The sequence below is a fragment of the Typopeltis vanoorti genome, chromosome 5 (assembly GCF_054136105.1).
Source record: "Typopeltis vanoorti isolate ZY-2024b chromosome 5, IOZ_Tvanoo_1.0, whole genome shotgun sequence".
Taxonomy (NCBI): Eukaryota; Metazoa; Arthropoda; class Arachnida; order Uropygi; family Thelyphonidae; genus Typopeltis; species Typopeltis vanoorti.
Genome location: NC_143553.1, coordinates 53,799,720 through 53,820,511, shown reverse-complemented (window position 1 = coordinate 53,820,511; position 20,792 = coordinate 53,799,720). Strand labels below are relative to the sequence as shown.

The following is a 20,792-nucleotide window of genomic DNA, read 5'->3' as shown; positions in this document are numbered from 1 at the left end:
GATAGTAGTTAAGCTTCTTATCACGAAAAGATTTAAAACCTTTTTTAATTTCATAAGCACGTCCTTTGAAACCGTTTCATAGTTTTACGGTGTCAAACCAAACACGCATACAAAACTTGTCGTGTGGGAATGCAACTAAACGAAGGGGAGTGGAAGAATAATTCTAATAAAAGAAAATCTATATGTTTCTAAAGTTTTGTGGAAGAATCGATGTAGCTCGGGGTCAACGTGTCCTTTTACTAAGTGGGGTTAGAAATAGAATCCTTCTGACCTTATACGAGAGGATCAGAAAATATCTTCCAGACTCAAGTAGCTAAGGTTGTGGGCCGCAGAAGTGGTTATGTTGTATCTACTTCCAATTGTATTGTAACTATGACGTTTCACTGTGTGCCAGAAGAAGAGTATCATTGAACTCTACAATTTCTCTGGAGAATACAAAATAATAATAAAATTAATATTATTATTATTATTTAACTTTAATAGAACAGCATTATGTTTATAATTTTGGAATTGCAATTAGCAAAGTTGTTTTTAATCTTAAGACAAATTTAAGTATTCATGAAGTATTAAATTTTCTGTGAATGTTTTTTTTTCATAAATTGCACTTGATTTTCTTTCACAAAGAACCATATGGTTCTTTATTTTTTTAGCATAAGCAAACAATAAAAGTTTAAAAGCAAAGCAACTTCTCGATTTAGATTACAAAGAATATTTAAGATAACTTATGTTGAAGTCACCTTTTCGCAATATGCAAAAAGCAAGCTGTGCGAGCACTTCGTGTACGTGTAGCTCTGCCTTGGTGAAAATTAGTAGGTAAACGGTATGTCCCTTTCACTACCACCGAAGCTAACTAGATAATAGGTGATGTTCTTAATCCTGATATTTATTGTATGTACTTTTGTACTTCTCAATCGACTGGCTAGTGGAATTAAAAATCCAAGTTTCTTCCAAGAGAGGATGTCTTGATTGCATAATATTAGAGATCGGCTGAAACATGATTAAGAGGGGAGGGGGAGTTCTAGGCAGTGACTAGAATAAAGTCGAACTTTCTTTTTGCCGCTCAAATGCGATGAATCAAACTAAGCTGACTTTTGACGATGTAGAGATTTAGCAGCCGAAGGTAGAATAGTATACAAAAGGTAGGGGGAAATGATTTTTTTTAACTCGAAACTTGGATTTTAACTTACAAAAGCAGGCAAACCAGTCTGTGAATTTAATTTTTTTTCTTAATTCGGTATTATTTAGAAAATATGTAGTAAACAAATAGTTTAAATAAACAGCATTTTGAGCGAATACCATTTCATCAGAACTGGTGCCCCTCAAGGCTCAGTTCTGGGACCGATCTTCTTTCTGATGCATCTAAAGATCTCTGCTCAATGAACGGAAAGAGAACCTAATTAGCTCTGCTGATGATAGTTTTCTACTCGAGCGATATTATAAGACATAACATGAGATCCGATTTATCAAGTCTAAAACGAAAACTCATTGTATTCCCACAGTTCACAGAACCGAGCTTGGCAATGTGCCAAGAATAGTCAATTCATGCTGAAGGAGGGAGAGAAAGAAATAAAGGATGTACGAATTGATCACCAACACTCGAAATCACGTGCTTTATATAAATTCTCCAAATGTTGTACAAGCAAAATAGTCACCACTTTAAGAACTAGAATTTTCATAAAAGAAAAACTAATTTTTCGACGTATAATAATAAACACTCATCCCAAGAAATGCATTGATTACTCTAATATGGGAATGGATTCTCCTTCTTCTGACATGCGCAGAAATGTCGAAGGATCTCGCATGTGTGGGCGTACAGTTACTTTATAATTCAATAGTATTTTCAAGAATTAGGCATGGCATTTGCAGCTAGGAGGTGGAAACATACAAAAATATTCTTGACAAATTACACAGTTTACACAACAAAACCTTAAAGAAAATATTCAGTTATAATCATCTGGTCAGTAACTACATAGTTTAATCTTATCCAGTGTCAGGTAGTTATAGCTTTATAGCACTCTTCTTGTGTTGCATCGAACTAAACATTGGATTAGTTTCAATGACCTGCACCACCCTCAGGCAAGGTGATTTGCTTTTCCAAATACTTCAGGAAGGAAAAAGTATCCTACAGTGCCATTTCACATTCTTGACACCAAGAATATTTCCGTCTCTTAAAGAAAAGCAGTCTTTAAGAGAGGATTAGGACTATTTCTTGGAACCTAAATGACGCTGAAGCATTGCCCATATAATGCAGTTCCGCTTAGTTTTTCTACCTGATATTCAAAGCACAAAACCTATTGCTAACGCATGATTATTATCCCAACGCTATGCTACTTATTTTTATATAACATATAATTTAAATAACACATATTTTGAATATACCGTATTTACTCGTATTTAATTGCATTTATTTTACTAGAAATTGTTGTGTAGGCATTATCCATACAGCAATTTTGCCTCGGAAGCTTGTAGTACATGTAATAACACATGAATCTTAGACGGATCATGTCAATCTATCAGATTCAAATTATAACATTCTGGACTTTTCTACAGATGGCATCGTACTCTCTTAAATCACTTCATGTCTCCAATAAACAGAATGGTGATCTCATACCGCTTAAACATTTTTACAAACATCCCTCCACAGTCAGATTCGAATGTACAACTTGTTGATTGGAAAGTGAGGAACCACCATCTACCCAACCAACTAGGCTGACGTCACGAGAACGGTCTTTTAGTAATGAACAGAATACGAACATTACTTTTTCCAAATATAAAGCATGTGTCGTTATGAGCTAGCAACTACAAAGTGGTAAGATCTGGACGTCTAAGAGTCCATAGCGTAGTCGGGTTCGACGATATCCTTCGGTGGGAAAGACCTGTGTTCTGCTCTCTCACTTTCAGAAACTCGGGATTTTTCATCGTGCAAAGCAAACAAAGCGGCCAAAACACAAGCAATATACAGACATCTGCGCCTACGGGATATCCCGTAGTCTCAGTTACGCTTTTGTCAACATAGTGTAGGAGATATCCTACTACCAAGGCAGTTAAGCTTTGCAGACAAGTAAAAACATAAATAAATATACAAATCAATTAATAAAATATAGAAAAAAAAATCCTCAGTGGACCCGGTTATACAGTTATACTACTGTTTTTTTTCATGTATGTAATTTAATTTTTAAAAATATTTCTTTTTATTCCATATCAAAGGCGTTTTCATAGGATACGAGAGTATTTAAATGAAATTCTTTTTTTTTTTCAATTAACTGTATTTAGTTAATTTTTTAAGTATTATACTATAACTGATTATTAATATACTGTTAACTGATTACTCATGTTATTAACAATAATTGTTATAAATATCAGTTGATTATGCTGTATTTTTATTGCAGTTGATTATTGCATTTAATTCAAACCGATCAGGGTCATTAAGCTGTTTATTTTTCATAAAGAAAATGCATTCGGCATTTAATTAGATCATTGATTTATATCGGTAAAGAAAATAAGTAAATAAATAAACTTTTAATTCATGGAATTCAAAACTGAAGTTACTAAGGAGACAAAATATCGCGGAATTCACCCTGCTTCTCTACTCCACAATGCTCTTATTGAACTGATATTAATCAATAATACCTCAATAATTCACTAGCAGTTGGCTTGGGAACTTTTTTTTAAGTAACTCTCACCCACGAAATGCTATAGACCTACATTGGTACTGCGAGTCTGCAGGATTTTTTGTTTTATTAATTGTTTTGTATTTTAATCTATGTTTTTACTTGTCTGCAAAGTTAGCTGCCGTGGTAGTAGGATATCTCCTACAGTATGTTGACAAAAGTATATTTGTATACACCTTACGCGCCATGCACATTTTGGATCCTTCCACGTTTGCACTGTACACAATGTCAAGGTAACCATATTCAACTGAGCTGACAGACTTCCCGCGTGAGATGATAGTTGGGTGTCATGGCATTGCTATCCGTCTCAGTATACCGAAATCCACCGTTGCTTATGTCTTGCGTAGATGGTACGGCCACAGCAGAAAAACGGCCTTGGAAACCACCGACATTCACTGACTGAGATCGACAAGCTCTGTCTCGGAATGTTCGGGCATCCCACACGTCATCAGCGGCGGACCTCGCAGTCAACCTGGAAAATGCTAAGGGATATCCATCAGCAGAGAGTTGTATGCCTTAGATTACCACGGCAGAGCGTGGTAATCTAAGGCATGGTGTATTTCACACCATTCCTGGACCGTAGAAGATTGGAAAAAGGTTCTATGGAGCGGAAAATCACGCTCCCAGATATTTCACTCTGATGGTCGTGTTTGTACCTGGAGATTACCCGAGTAACGGTTCCAGCAGGACTGCATCCTTCCAACTGCCAAATTTCGTGGAAGCTCGCTAATTGTATTCAGGTGTTTCAGTTGGATGGGGCTTGGTTCATTGGTGGACGTACTCAAAAAAACCATGACGTTTAATGACTTCCTGGACAGCTTTATGTTTCCGACACTCTGAAAGTACTTCGTCATTGATCCTTGCATGTTTCAACACGACAATGCTCCATGCGATACTGCATTGCATGTCCGAGACTGGTTACCACAAGACACCGTTGAAGTGTTGACTGGCCAGCTTGGAGTTCAGAGTTCAACCTGAGTGAAAATCCTTGGGGCGAATTATGATCCCCGAATTCGCTCCAGACCACAGCGGCCGTCATCAGCAATGGGGGGGAGAGGAGTAGCTTTGCGCTAGGAATGAAAGAATATTCCTGTTGCGACATATATATATATTGGTTGAAAGCATTTCCTGAAGAGTAGTTGCCGTTCGGTACTAGAAATTTAATTAAAACGCATTTTTTGACCATAACTAGGTGTCATTTGTCAACCTAGTGTACTTTTTACATATTTGCAACTAACTACCACCGTTGGTTGTATATGCATACAACTAAGTAGGTTTCCAGATTTTTCTCTCTCTCCTGAATGAGGTTTTCGGCACTCTTATTCCAAGTCCTAATTAGGTATCACCAACACAAATCAAGGTCCAGTGTCCCTTAGACCTCGTTACCAACAGTACATTCAGGTCACGTGTGGGCTCTTGTACTACTCAATAGTCCACGAAATGTTTTTTTAGGGTAGTTTGGATTTTAGAGGGATGAATATCTCGAGTTTGTGATTCGAAATATCTTTCTACCTGTCATGAACTAACTTTTCCTGAGTTGAAAAGGTCCTTTTATTATGAGCATTTCCGTAATGCAATGGCGGGGAAATATCAAAGTTTAAATCCATCCTAGAATACGCAGAATCTTTGTGATGGCTTTTCATGCAATGGCGGATTAGGCAGGCTTATAAGGAGACCTGCCAGAAAAATATACGCAATTAACAGACACTGCCTGACCTTCATAGCCTTCATTTCTTATTTAATTACTGAGAAATGTTCAATAACGAGAATCGAACTCAGGTTGTAAAACTACGCAGAAAAATCTAGATAATGGCTGACATCATTCCCCAACAATCCTTTTGCTTAAAAAAAAAAAAAAAAAAACCTCCACTATACACTGACTGAACTGAATTTTCCTCACAAAAACTTTAGTTCCGAGAACTGGTTTGATTGCAACCTTGATTGTAAGGGAAAGAATGCAAACAAACAAAATGGAAAGTCTACTGCGTTTGGATTCATACCTTTGTACTAACGGAAACCCACCCTTCGATATGCCTGTACATTAAAAGCACAAACCAGAAATGTGTCATTTAATAACCACTCTATTATTTGTTAAATAGAAACTCTACCGTTCTCTCCCTGTAGAGTACTCGCAGCATGCAGTGAAGCATACTACAAGGGGGAGTACGGTATAACTTAAAACGTGGAAAGCGGCCAATAGCTGTGTGTTCGAGATTATATTTAGTCTTCCGGGGCTGTTGCTACTTTTCTCCTTACGAAGAGAGATATGGGATAGTCCGTTGAACAAGCTGGCCTCGTAGCCCTTACTATTATGACGATTCGAAAGAAAATTATATTAAAATAATGTGTTAAAGAAACTCAATTCGAATAAGTTTAGATTATGAAAAAAAACTTGGAATTTTTTCCCTTTCTACACAGTCAGAGAAGTCACCACGTTATGCTGTCACTTCGGTACCTTCTTAATGATTTATATAAAGCGATCCACGGCTAGGTCGCTTTTCCTTCCCTATTGATTTCAGCTGTACAGAGTGAGACAAATATGACGAAACAGAACGATAGTGTATTCCTGTATGTACTTGTGCTTAAGTGTTGAACGACTTCTTGACACGTCATACTCCTGAACGGTGGAGGAGTCCATTCCCCAAGATGAAAACTAAAATCAAGGCTCAAATGACAAGTTCTAAGGATAGCACCGAAGGACGGGGTTTAGCAATAAAAGAGCCTTCAAGGTAGGGAAAAATAGTTCAGAATTAAGACATGCTTCTATTTCTCAGTAGAGTGCGTTTAAACAAAAATCATTTTCTTAGATCGGTTAAAATATTCGCCATCGTGTTTGTCCTTACAATACTCGTATTTAGGTCAGTCACAGGCGGTTAAATAAACCGAAAATGATAAATGTGATAAGTTTGGTATCTGTTGAAGAGGAACTATATAAGAATGATATTATTGTGCTTTTTCATACAAGTATAAAGGCGATTTATCTTGGTCCTTTTTTGTCTTTTTCACGCGCCATCTAGCAAAAATAATGATTTAGTTTAAGCATAAGTTTTTCAGCATAAACTGCCCTGAAGGCAAGTGACCTTCAGACGTGATTTTACAGCAACACAGAAATTGTTTATTTACTTTTTTCCCCCCGCGAAACATTTAGATTTAACACAATTTTAGTTTCAACTGTTTCCGATAAGCCTTTAGAAGAATTGTTATTCGTATATTAGTGTCCTTTTGCTCTATAGTGGGAAAAATTTAGTTTAAAAATGAGAACATTAAAAGGGGAATAGTTCATTTATTTGTCCACTGGTTGTTCTAACTTGGTCTTCGTAGCAGCATACGCAGTCTTAACAAATCTTACAAAAATAAATAAGAACATCTACCCATAAACCACATTAATTCACGGTGTCTATAATTTTAATATTGCATGATAGATTTAGCGAATAATTTTGATCAGAAGACAAGCAATAAAAAAAAATTGTTATTCTTACAGTGAATTCCAAGTAGTTATGGGCATTACTGTTTTTTCAACACTTTAGTTAATTCCCTACTTCTCACCTGCTAAATTCTTCCTGATCCTGCTTTAAAACTGACGTCACGATCTTTTTTCTTTAACCATGTAAGACACTTTTCTAGTTTAATAGAAGTTACAGAGGCCATGATTATTCAGTTTTATTTCCTTTGAATATGACGTCACTGCGGAAAGACCATCACGCAAGCGTCTGCCTGTCTAGCAGGCTCTTGACCATACACTACACCCCCTCACCTGCTGTGTAAAACTAAACATTGGGATTACTCCGTAGCTGGCACTGATAGTATTCGTATAGTCGACTGATTGCTGCTATGACTATAAGTTTGTGATAAGAGAAAAGCTTTTTTTTTTCTTTTTCTTTTAGCATCAGATTTGAAAATTAAGACCGAAGCAGCTACTAAAGCTTACTTATGATTTAAAAAGACGTTAATGTATTTTTTTATAACCTGTAATCCATGAAAGTTACAAGTTTATAATCTTTCGCGAGTGTGCGGAAATATCATGGCGAAAAAAATGTCAGGTCAGATCTTAGGCTAGTGTTCAGTTGGATATTCTTTGTTAAAACTGGGAAATCTTGTAGTGAAATCATAAGCAAGCTTCGGTTAGGTTGTTTATCTCGCAAAGATTAAAATCCAAGTTCATTAGAAACTCGCGTCCGTATAAGATGAAGCTGACTCATTCAGCCTAAGAGTGTTCAGAAAGATTCCTGTTTCCTCGACAGAATTTCAACCGATGGCTTTCCACGTGCAGATTTCACAAAGATGATTTTAATTGGATCAAGCACTGTGTGAATGGATTTTGATGTGGTAAATGATGCTCTAAATTATATTTTAACTTGCAGCCCTGCGAATTGACGTATTGCCTACGGTCATCTTTAAACGAGCCACCATATTGAATGCTCTGTTTTCATCTAGAAATCTACATCTCATTCTTTTAATTCCTCTTTCATTTATTGTAAGTATTCACAGACATTGCATGGCTGGTAATAGTCATTCATCTAGGACCTCTTTGTGGCGTCTTCGTCTGGTTTACCCTCTTCATACTGTACTGGCAAGGAAACGTATCTTTTCCCCTTCGATGTGGGACGTGAGAAATCTTTTAGAGCTTTTCAGCTGAAAGTAAGTTTGCTGGCCTCATATGAGGACAGCAAATTTTTCTCTCTCCAAACAGACAAACTAGCTGGAAGACATTTGCAATTAATAAATATAATATATTTGGCCGTAAACAGATCTCGGGTATGTTGAAAAATGATTAAATTGAGGTATTATAATTCAGTCTGTTATTCAATTCCAAAGACATTTAATTCAATACTCATCGTAAGTTTATTTTGGTTTGTTTGTGTGTTTGCAACCATGACGCTTGATTACAAACCTTCACATTCAAGGACATCAACGTCCCTTTTCGCAATGAGCCATTTCCTAGTTCTCTGCTCTTTGACACTATCTTTTCACACAAAATACAATTTCAGAAGTGGCCACGTATGAAATGATCAAAAATGTTTCTTTTATCTTACACGTCTTCTACAGAATATTTCGCATATGTTCGGAGGTGAGGAATAGTCGTTGTTCTTCAAACCCCTTCTTGAGTCCTAAATGGACAGTGATGTTACAAGCAGTATCATAGTAGAATGGGAGTCCCTGATATACTTGCGAGCTCTTGTGCGCCATACACGTTCACACAAGAGCTTGAGACGTAGATAGCACTTCTCGTTCATAGATGAAAGTGTTCCCCCCCCCACCCAGAAATTCGAGTTTTCCATTCTCTAAGACAAACTGACGGCAGAGCTCGCCCAACTATAAATAATAAATTTGCTTTATGCCTTAATTGCTTGTCATAATTCCAACCGATTTCAATGCTTGCAGTAATTTGATTTTGGGGAAATACTTGGCCGTAATCTCCCCCATAGCTTATCTCTTTGTATGATAATTTGCGTGTAGGATGAATGGCTCATACCACTTCTCTCTTGGTCAAAATTATGCATAAGATGCATTTCCTTCGTGTGAGAAACCTTAGACCCTATCTTCACTGCTACGCCCGCTGACGTAACTCCTGTATTAGATACTTCACGATGAAGTTCCCATAGGTGAATGGGTGCTGAAGAAGTAATTAACATCTCATGTTCCTCCCATGCTTTTCGTAGTATACTGAGGGATTGTTCTGTATAGGGCATATTGAATCGAGGCTGGATAGCTATGGGATCATTTTGTTGTTTAGGCACTGTATTAATAATATTTCTGTTGGAAAGGATAATTAAATTTAATTAGCAGTGTATCATCTTCTCTTTCCTTTGCAATCTAAATTAACACTACATCGTTTACGGCGAATTGTTTAAATTTTACGGAGGCTGGTCGTTATACATATTTCGTATAAAAATCTTGTGTTTAAGACGTCTTAAAGAAGCAATAAATTAGAATGGTACAGCTATGAACATGAAATGTCTTTTGATTGATTGCCATCCTTGTAGTCAGTGAATCCAACTGAAAGATGGAAACTGCACCGCACACAAACAAATCAAATTCTTTATGGCATTTGCTGAATACACTGACGTTAATGTGTGTGTGTGTGTGAGAGAGAGAGGGGATGGTAGTTAACAATCTCGCTATTCAGTTCATTTGGATTCCGGAAATTATGCCATATAGTTGAGAGGGACCGACCCACATTGTGTCTATTTACTACTAAAGCAACTCATCAGTTAATCCTCTTTCCTTTTTTTAAGTAAACACCAGTTGTTTATGGTTTAATATAAGGATAAGCTTTCTGTTTTGAACGAAAGTATTCAATTCTTTGCTCCTCAGGTCTTCTATCAAGAAGTTTCTTTTCTTGCAGCAAGAACTTTGCATCTTAAAGTATCTTCGGAAATAAACACATCGCACCTAAAAGGTGGCTTTCTCTTCCACGTGAGACTATTTCTTGCCTGTTAACGTCTCTACAAATTGACATCTTATTTCTCAACAGATATCTTCTTGAACCTGTATCTCCACTGTACAAAATCTGCTAAAGCAATCATCCAATCCTATCGAAATTTCCTGGTCGTATTTTCCCTTTATTTATCCCTAATGTGTCTACCCTATGTAAATAAATAAAAAAAAAAATCGTCTGGTAGTCTAAAAGAAACGAACCATCTGCTACCATTTAAAAGAAATGTCATCCCCTCCTATTATAACTAATACTTAGCACAATCACAATTCTTATATATATATATATATATATAAAATAAGGCTGTTGTTTATAGAGTGCACACCTTTTTTTTTATTGAATTCCTCTAAATTTCTACGGGAAAAAAACGTAATGAATCTGTGATATTATTATATTGCAGAGCAATTCACGCCAGTTTAAAGTTTTCAAGTCGGTTCCTAATTCTCCCTTCTATCCCCCTTTGGGTGTTAAAATATTGTAATCATTACAATGTTAAAGAATAAAAATAAAGAGGGAGAAAGAAATTAAATAAAAACAGAGCAGAATGAGGTAGGTGTAGCGGAATCATAAGTCAATGTCGCGCAGCAAATATGAATGAAGCGACCACCTTTTCTTTTTCCCTAAAGAAACTGTTTCCCATCATGTAAGACTGTCAATTGCTCCTCTGCTTCTTGTAATCCTCCGCATGATTTAAACTCCGTGAAATGGGATATATCACGTAAAAGTATTTGAGTACATGACGTGCAAAACTAAATCATTTTTTCTTTCTTAAACATCAATGGGATATATCACGCGTAAAGTATTGAGAGGGTAATGAATTACAGAAGAATTTATTTCACGTTCTTTCCATCACAGTTGGATTCGCTTCACTACCTTTTTTCATCTTTCTTCCTGATTGTCAGGTGTTGGGTCAATATTCTGAACAGAACTCGGAATTCTTATAAGGACATTTTTGATATTATCCTTTTTAATTATACAAATACCTAAATTTACTTTAGGCCATTAAAATTGCTAACTAAAATTTCACTATTTAAAATACAACGTTAAAAGTACAATGAGAAACAGTCGCTATAGGTAAAGTCGACGTAATTTCCATCTGCGTATTTATTTATTTCTCCAGTGTTTTCTGGCACACTTAAAGACAAAAATGCTAGGGTTGCGTGCGGGTGAGAAAGAACTGAGATGGCCACTGTTGCCTCATTAACCAGACAACTTCAAAGAATGTCAGTAAGAAATGTTAATCCTAACCAACTTAGCGTGACTCAGGAGGTAGTTTTGTTGCCTCAACACTACATGCCAACTCGACCCCCCTCCGTAGGTTCACCGAGGGATAGCTTTAACCTGATTTGATCTCCCTCAAGCGTGACACCATTTGTTTGTTAACATAAACTTCGTGAAGGTCATTTTCAGTTATGCACTTTTTTTAAAAAAAACTTTCCATTAGTTAGGGAAAACCTGGCTCCCACTTTGCATCTCTCCAAACACCCCTTTGCTTCCTACTTATCTTTCACGACTTGGGCGAACTTGCACTACTAGTAAAGTTATTCTGTGTCTTTACACCGACGGAAGGAGAGGTTGATCTAGTGACTTAATGGACCCCGGTCTACTACTGTGAAGTTGTGTGACGTCATCTCGTCCCACGTGCTTTGCTTCCGGGTGGAAAGTCGACGGAGAACCGCGCAGAAGTTATGCACCCCGTTGGAGAGGAGGTGGAAACGTAATTGAAGTTTGGCAGGTGTAAGGTGTGCGTCGATAAGCAATCAGCGGCGAAACAATCCCCGTGTTGTGCTGTGATTCTCCAGGAGTTGTTACATTAAAGGAGAATATTTTTTAACTTAACAGTACTTGGAAAGGTAGGAATGTTTCGTATTTGTTTGCAAATAATTACATGTTTGAATGACTATCGTTAATAAGAATTTAATGACGAACTTAGAAAATAATTTCGGATCTTTCGCAACTGCTTGGAAAATTGTCAAGTGGGAAGGGAAATAAGCAAACATTTCTTATCTAATTTTTGTCGATACAGCTTTGATGGTGATATTAGTCGTTTTTAGATAGTGAAAATTATCTTTTAACCAAGAGGGATAAATCGTTTGCTAATCCCGACAAATATTTCCTTCGCAAGCCCGGAAGTTGTAGCGATTATAATATCCGCAGATAGAAACATAAAATTCATCATCCGACAGTGAAGTCGCTGCTTGTACGGAAGGACAGTTGCAAAATTTCATGATAATATTGCAAGCGCACATATTTTACCCTCCTGTCATCCTTATTTCCGATGAGACTACCGATTTTTCATTATATTCGCTATTATTCATGGATACCTTATTCCTATTTCATTCTAAACACTTGTTTTTTTTGGGGGGGGGGATGAGAGTAGTAAAATCGATCTCGACTATACCCGAACATTCAAACGCATTCTGAATTCCCCTCCCCCCCACCTTTTGGAAAGACTTCAGATTCAGTTTCAAAATAAACTCAATCATGAACGTATTCCAACCCTCAATACTGGCAACTATTATTGTCATAGTGACTGAGCATGCATGCGCGTTTTAAAATAATTGAAATGTAAATAATTTTGCATGAGATGAAATGGTTACTGGAAAACTTTCGTTGCAGGTATACAAAGCTCACGCTGGTGACCTATTTAAAATCAAGTTGCCCATCAAACGGGTTTCGTTCTAATGATGGTTGAGATGCACAGCACAGCGCACGAGTTTGAAAACCCTATAGTACGTGGTAAAATGAAAGGTTAAATAAACAGGACGGGGCACCAAATTAGTCTCAGAATGTATTGCTGTGAAATACAGAACAGATTTTCAGAGACCTGTTGCCATTCTTTAACCCATATTTTCTAGTATTTAATTTCAACTTCATTCCTTGTTTTAACTCTTGAGAACTTCTCAGTTAATGTATGCCAATGAATTATTACCAACAAAAATGGGTGAAAACTAGCCCGTCTGTTACTAACTGAATGTAATCTTAGAATTTCATGCTTATCAATTTGGTGTCTTCATCTCTAGTGTAGTTCGATTTTCACGACACTTGTAGATTCCTGATTACGTAACCTCTAGCTCTCCCACTGTAGTTTGGAATTTACGGCTGAATTATAAAGCTATGAGGCAAGTGTGTTCTGTGACTGGTTACAGAACACACTAACTCACCATCAACTGCAAAGCCATAATAATGGTTCTTCGCGTTGGAATCTACGCTTAATCACACGGCAGTAGTTACCAACTGAGATAAAAGTTCCCACAGCTGAGAACTTAAGCTCATTAATGAGCTTAAGTTCTTAATCCCTTGTGGGTGAATAACATTTTATCGGTGCGTGAAGTATTTGTATTGCCGTAAAACTTTTATGGATTCTGTTTTGCTGGGTAAGCGTGTTATTGTTAACATTTTCCGAAATTGTATAATAAGTAGTATCCACAGATTCCTGATGAATGGACGTCAAATTCAGGGAACTCGAGTCTCTTTCCACTATTGTAGAACTCGACAGACTTTGAAAAGAAATACTGGAACAGTCCCATAGGCTAAAACCCAGCTCCAACCAGATAAGAATAAAAAATGTCTATGCATATGTTTCAAACGCTTTGTCTTGTATCACGAAATGGTTCTTCTTCCACCAATATAATTTTTTTTATTTATTTATTAGGGACTGCTAAGCAACATGGGCTGCATTTCATCCCTGTTTGCTATACTCGAAAAATTCAATGTCCTATTAATTTATGATTCCTAATAACTTGTATTTGAACTGTTTCCGTAGCGTTTGTTCTAGGTTGCGTTGCATTTAAACATGAAACTGTATGGTAGACATACACGTCATATTCTCACTGTAATCGGAAATAAAATTTCTTTTCTGTGGAGATTATGTAAGAAATCATTTTGAATTCCTGATTATATTCAATATCTAGGTTTATTTGGAGATTATATTATGTTCCCGTGAAATTTTGTCTAATTCGTCAAAATTTGCATATTAAATATAGCATCGTTTGCTAAGTTCTGTTCACTGAAAACATGACATCACATCAATGACGGGATTGATTGAATCAAAGAAAAGCTTGGCTTGATGTTAAGATTAACACTGATAGTTCCAATTAGTGAAAAATCTAACTCATCTCAAGATATTTTTGATATGACTAAACAAACACACGTAATAATCACAGTAATAAGTTTTAATAAGTAAATATTTCATCCTAAGTATCTTAGGACATCGTCAGCACAGTTAATTCAAACAATACTAGGAATAACATACAGTTAGGGTGCATGATTACAATAGAATCCCCATATCCGTGCAGTAGCTTGTTATAGAATTAAAATATATCTGGAGGGGAAAAATTACATTAAAATAAGATAACATATAAAAAGGATAAAAATTATTTTACACAATTTTGTATGACAATTTCCCACGCTATAGGAATAGCAAGAACGTTATTACGGTTTAGATTTGGTCTGTGAAGTAGAGCTTCAGCACTTTCTTTATATAAACGTTCATGTTTATATAAAGATCTATGTAGAAGTTTGGTCTTTTCCCAATGGATCCTATTTTGGGTTTACAACTCGGTGATGTGCGAGGCCAGATTTCTGCAGTTTGATAATACGGATATGGTCTTGATCCGAAATGCATTTATGAACAGATCTACCTGTCTGCCCATAGTAAGACAATATAAAATACACGCCAGGTAGCATCAGAGGTTGAGAGTTTGTCTTTAGAAGGTAACAAGTTATAGATCTGGTTGGTTCATAAACGCATTTCGGAACATCAAGACCATATTCGTCTTACCAAACTGCAGAAATCTGGCTTCGCACATCACCGAGTTGAAAACCCAAACCATAAAATCCATTGGGAAAAGACCAAACTTCTACATAGATCGTTATATAAAGTGCTGAAGCCCTACTTCACAGAGCAAAGCTAAACCGTAATGACGTTCTTGCTATTCTTAAAGTATGGGAAATCGTCATATAAAATTGCGTAAAATAATTTTTATAGATGTTATCTTATTTTTAATGATATTTTTCCTTCCTCCAATATATTTTAATTCTACTGCACGCATATTGGGATTCTATTGTAATCATGCGCCCTAACTGTATGTTATTCCTAGTATTGTTTGAATTAACTGTACTGACGATGTCCTAAGATACTTAGGATGAAATATTTACTTATTAAAACTTATTGCGTGTGTTTTTAGTCATGAATTCTCCACAGGTTTCATTCTACAATAAAAACAGTTTTGATATACTGTGTGTGTGTGTGTGTGTGTGTGTATATATTCATTTTCTGCTATTATGCACACAGCATCTGATGCTTATCCAATCATGTGATCCAATTAGCCCTCTTTAATTTGAATTTGATACAAAGGCCTTGTACGCATGCACACGAACGGTTTCCTTGGCCTTGTAGGGTATGATTATTGCTTATTGTTCTTAAAAGAATTGTTCTCGCATTATCTCTAGAACAGAGGTGTGCTCGCGAAACATCGTTAGAATCAGGATTTCCTGTTAGGTGAGGGAGGGTTATGTTACGATCGTTGTACAACTTGTATGCGGAAGCGAAAAACCTTATTATGTAGATTGTTTGTTGATAGCACAGATTCATACCTTCAGCTAAGATACTTTGGTTTTGAATTCGAAGCTAATACAAGCCGGTTTGATGTGAAAATGTCCTTCAGTACGTTTTGGAGTTTTGTAACTTCTTCAAACAAAGAATGTTGACGTTAGTCATTACTGAAATTTTCTACCCTATATATACTATTTTGAAAGTGTAAAGCAAGTAATTCATTAAAATCGCACCCTATTGTGGCAATTTAGGAGGGAAACGATAAATTTATTTGGTTAACCTAGATTTGAGCAGGAAATCTAGATTACGTCTGTAGTTAACGTAGCGACCCGTGGTTCACTACGTGGTCTGCTAATCTTGACAAGCAAGATTCACTGATCTCAACAGGAAGTGGGAGAGAAAAGAGGATGGTTATAGGAAATTTCTTCTTCCAAGGTAATATAATGGTCGTTTTTAATGCCATCCGCTATTCAAGGTTGCTGCACAGTGAGCATCTTCGCTTCTTTCGAACACACGCTGTAGCGATCAAATTTTGGTTTGCGACGCAAAGGTTAAGGAGCATGTGGGTAGCTAGAACAGCACTATGTTACTGCCATTTTTCTACCAACCTACAACAAACTAAAACTTTAAATTAACAAATTATCGGATCAGTCATCGCATTGCACTGGGCCTCTATAGCTCAGTCAGTATCAATGAAGTCCATTTGTTGGAAAGACCTGGGTTCGAATCTCGTGTAGGATGCAAAGAACCTTTTTATCAGAACTTTTCAACTAAAGGTGAATTAGCCGATCTCATACGGGGATGGAAGGGTTTATCATCTATCAAAGAGTAGGCATACTGGACAGAAGAACGCATGCAATTTGCAGACAAAATACGTACACTTATTTCCGGTATTGCATAACTTATTATGCTACCAGATCTCTACATTCTAGATTTCCATGCATTATAAACAGTTATGTGAACGTCGGACCCTTTTCGATGCCGGGCCCGTGACAGAAGTCTCAGATGTCACCCCCTCTCGGCGGCCCTGCACTCAACGACCAAGATCTATTAGTCAGCTTTGACATAACTTTCCTTTTCACCAATGTCCCAATCAATGATAATCTTGCACTTACAGAACATATTTCCACACGACACCACGGCCCTCTTTGCCCACGTACTCCGCTCCGGTATTTCGTGTGGTAAATCAATTTTTATCTTCAAAAAGAGGGTACAGCCATGGGCTCACTACTTTCTCCCCCAATAGCTAACTTTTATATAGAGGACTCTGAGCAACGAGCTCTAGAGTCGGCGTGCCTAAAGCCCAAAATTTGGCTCAGATACGTCGACGATATTTTCGCCATTTGGCCCCACGACCGCCAAGCACTAAATACATTCCTTAGCCACCTGAACAAACAACACAAACGCATTCAATTCAGCATTGAAATAGAAAAAACAACTCTCTTCTGTTCCTAGACACTCTCGTCACACTTCCTCCCTCAGGCTGTCTCTCCTTCTCAGTCTACCGCAAACCTACACACACAGGCCAATACATAAACAAAACTTCTTATCATTGCCCAACACAAAAACTAGGGGTCATAAGCACCCTTAAACACAGAGCTCAAACTATCTGTTCAAATAAACAAGCTCTTAACCAGGAATACGAGATCACCAACCATACCTTTTTATAAAAAAAGGATACAGTAATAAAACCATTCACAAGATCCTCCACAGAGATACCACTAAAAGCAAAAAAAGATGTCAAGAATGCTATTGCCGTACCATATGTTAGAGGCATTTCTGAAAAAATAGACGGAACACTACACAAATACAACATCAAAGCCACCTTTAAACCCCCCCCCCCGACAAAATTAAGACACCTACTCAGTTCTGCCAAGAATCCTCTGCCACACCTAACCCACCCAGGGGCATTGCAAAATACAATGCACATGAAACATATCATACATAGGGGAAACAGGGCAAACCATTCCAATCAGGAAGGATGAACACAAACGATGTATTAAATACCTCCATTTTGGAAAAACCGGCCTTTCTGACCACGCACTCCAAACATACCACAGAATTGATTGGAAAGGTACTAAGTCTCTGCACCGCACCAAAACCTGGTTCGAGAGGAAATTCAAATAAGCATGTGAAATGCTCAAACATAATCTGAATAAAAATAGTATAACCATTCCAAGAATGTGGAGGACCCATCTGCAACCTTCATAGCAACCACAAAGAAAAATATCAATACAAGAAGACTTGGTGAAGTGTTTTTTTTTTCCCCGGAACATTCAATAGCAACCTGAACTGTACAAATCCAGAAGAAAATCGTAGTATAACAATCTGAACTGTGCAATTCCCGAAGAATCTTAGTACATGAGGACTTTAGCAGAGTTTAATGTAGTTTATATTTATCTATTTTTTTTTACATTTTTTTATCACTAGAGGTCAGGCTAAGAAAAATTAGTTAACAACGTTGATTTAATTTACCTTTTATAGAGTGCATCAGCATGTAGCTTGCTTCCAATACACATGTATCCTTCTGATGATGACCTCAATGCAGGGGTCGACACGTCAAGTGTTATTTTATTAATAATTAGTAAAGTAATCATTTCAACACGTGTTTTGTGTCCCATAAATTTTTAAATATGAATATTAAATGCTTTCTTAGGTGTTAATCCAAGGACTAGTGATGCGCATGTACTTCGTTTAGCTCTCAAAATCATTCCAAACCTCTTCAGTCTCAACTACATCTCCCAAGATGTACGACTATTTTTCTCTAATTAGAATTCTCCCGAGAGAATATCAGTAACCTTATAAGGCTTACAAAACGAGATGTCATTGTGCTGCACCCCCCCCCCCCCCCCCGTGAGCATATATAATTCTCGTATCGTATTATCTCCGTCTGTTTTATTAGTATCACACGTGATGTGATAAGTTTCCGTGTGCAGAATTTGAGTCAATAAGACAGAATAATATTTGTGCTTTCGTTTATTAAAAAAATAAAGTAATTGTATGTAACAGTGAAAAAAAAAATAAAGCTGTTTTTCATTCGTAATATTGTATAGTGAAGCAATTCATTATGACAGCTGCCTAACCTAGAGCTGTTTTAGGCTTATGTAAGGCAGAACGTTTTGCTTCATTTTGTTACTAAATTAGTCCAATTTCAAATCAAAATTGAGTTGCACAACACTATTTAATGGAGATATTAAATACCAAATTTCGTTAAATTTCGCCCATATAAGAATAGATGAATATCTTTCTAGGATGCAAAGCTAACTAGAAAGAAATTGTTTATTATAATTCGAATTTCGAAGTGGTTCCGCATTTTGCGAAAAACAGATTTAAAAGAAGCATAGATGGGATATTTCAAACCTACAGAGAAAGGAGTCGAAGAAAGCTGTAATATTTTGCATATCCTTACTCCTATAGTAATCTATGGTGATCCCATATCACCATCGCAAGTTTTCCATAGTTAAAAGTTTAGTTTGTGTTTTTAGGATAATTAATGTGTAAACTTATAATATAAATCAAATATCATCACATGATATTAAGAATTCCTCTGTAATCATCGTTTCCTTAATTAAAGAGATAGTAAGAATATAATGCATTTGATAAACCCAATAAGAATTTGAGCTCCACATTATATAAGAATTTCAATGTACAGAGCAATTGTATTTAAAATATTTACTTGTGACAAATTTCAAATTTAATGTAGATCACTACAAAATTCGATCGAAAAGAAACGATATTTATAAATCGATTTTTTTTCCCTTCGATTTCAATTTTTCTTCAGCTGAATATATACATTTGAAATGTTGCAAATAGTTAAGGCATGCTGACTAATGTCACATCTCTATTTTGCTTGGCAATTCCATACGGGAAAGTAAGGATAAAAGAATCTTTTTTTCAATTTCGTTAATATCTGCAGGTAATTACAGTGCAAGTAGAGGTGCTGAATGAAGGGGAAAAATCTCCAAGTTGAAGAATTTTTTTTTTTTTTTTTTTTTTCCTACACTGCTGATACAGTCACGAAAACAGGTACGCCCATGACAATTAAAATGGCTTTCTGAGGCATTTCAGCAATGCACGGTGGCAGCATACGCCTTCTTTTCGTCAAGAAAAGAATTCCATATCTTAAATCGCATGGAAATAATCTTTCCTCACTGCTATAATAACTGAAACAGGTCACATTGAATATCGAGCATTCATTTTTTTTTTAATCCGTTTATTTATATTTTTGTGAACTTTCAGTTCTAACGGATGGAAATTTTACTTCCTGTAGTATAATCGGATCTTAGCAGGTTTCCACGATGGAGTAAAATACCAGTTTGGACGAAACTGGTTTTTGAACTACAACTATTATAAGAGGAACAAACGCGGAGGGAGAAACAGACAGTGAGACGAAATAGCTGATATAGAATCGGCAATATATTATACCCTAGTTTCCAACAAGGGTGCAGCCATGCTTATATTGAGGTGCTGAGATTTTTTCTAAACATCGAATATGGATATACGTGGTCGGCTTGTAAAAAAGAATGTTGTAATGGCACCATTTTACCGCTGGTTAATCTCCAGTAAAATACTCCTACTTCCTTCTCTGTATTTTTAATTCCATTTCCGCTGGAGGGAATATTATTTGATCTTGCACGCTAGAAACGGGATTGTCGCAAAATCTTTAAAGGGTTATTGGGGTTTAGGGATGATCAAAAAGTGTTTGGAACCACTGCATTAGACTCGTGAATACTATTGCAAAGTGATCCACTATTCTGATGATGGGAGTTTTTTTAACATAAACCAAAGAATTTGCTTGCAGGTTGCCTATGCAGCTACAATGGAACTTCGATATGATATTTCTTCCTTTGATTAATGTCCGTGTTGACATGAAGTCACTACAGCAAGATGAAAAGAAGGGAAAAAAAAATTAACCTTTAACCTCGTTGTCAGCACTTTTCATTTCAACATTTGCAGAATGTACATGTTTTGTTTTTGCAACAAATGGAAGGAAGGCAGGCACATTGGGTGGTAGTTTGTAATAATAAAAATTAATATTCTTTGCCCGCTGTCGTATGTGAAATAGGTCATTCCTGTTTCACTTACAATATCACTCCTTTGTTTATTTTTCTTCGGCTTTCTGTTATTA

At 36.5% G+C, this 20,792-nt stretch overlaps 1 protein-coding gene and 1 long non-coding RNA gene across 4 annotated transcripts in view; one reads left to right on the top strand and one right to left on the bottom strand.

Moving 5' to 3' along the window:
* The window catches only part of LOC150106417 (uncharacterized), a 55,165-nt gene extending 47,897 nt beyond the window's left edge, over nucleotides 1-7,268 (bottom strand). The window contains exon 1 of the long non-coding RNA XR_016548349.1: nucleotides 7,218-7,268. This is a non-coding gene — a long non-coding RNA (uncharacterized LOC150106417). The remainder of the gene's footprint in view (nucleotides 1-7,217) is intronic.
* LOC150106416 (dysferlin-like) overlaps nucleotides 6,054-20,792 on the top strand; it is a 328,783-nt gene continuing 314,044 nt past the window's right edge. For 2 of the 3 annotated variants that reach the window (XM_090393128.1, XM_090393127.1), the window contains exon 1: nucleotides 6,054-6,400. In XM_090393128.1, coding sequence (XP_090249254.1) covers nucleotides 6,318-6,400 — 83 coding nt within the window. In that variant the 5' untranslated portion in view covers nucleotides 6,054-6,317. Of the gene's footprint in view, nucleotides 6,401-11,823; nucleotides 11,961-20,792 lie in introns of those variants that run through there. The other variant, XM_090393129.1, reaches the window with a different exon arrangement.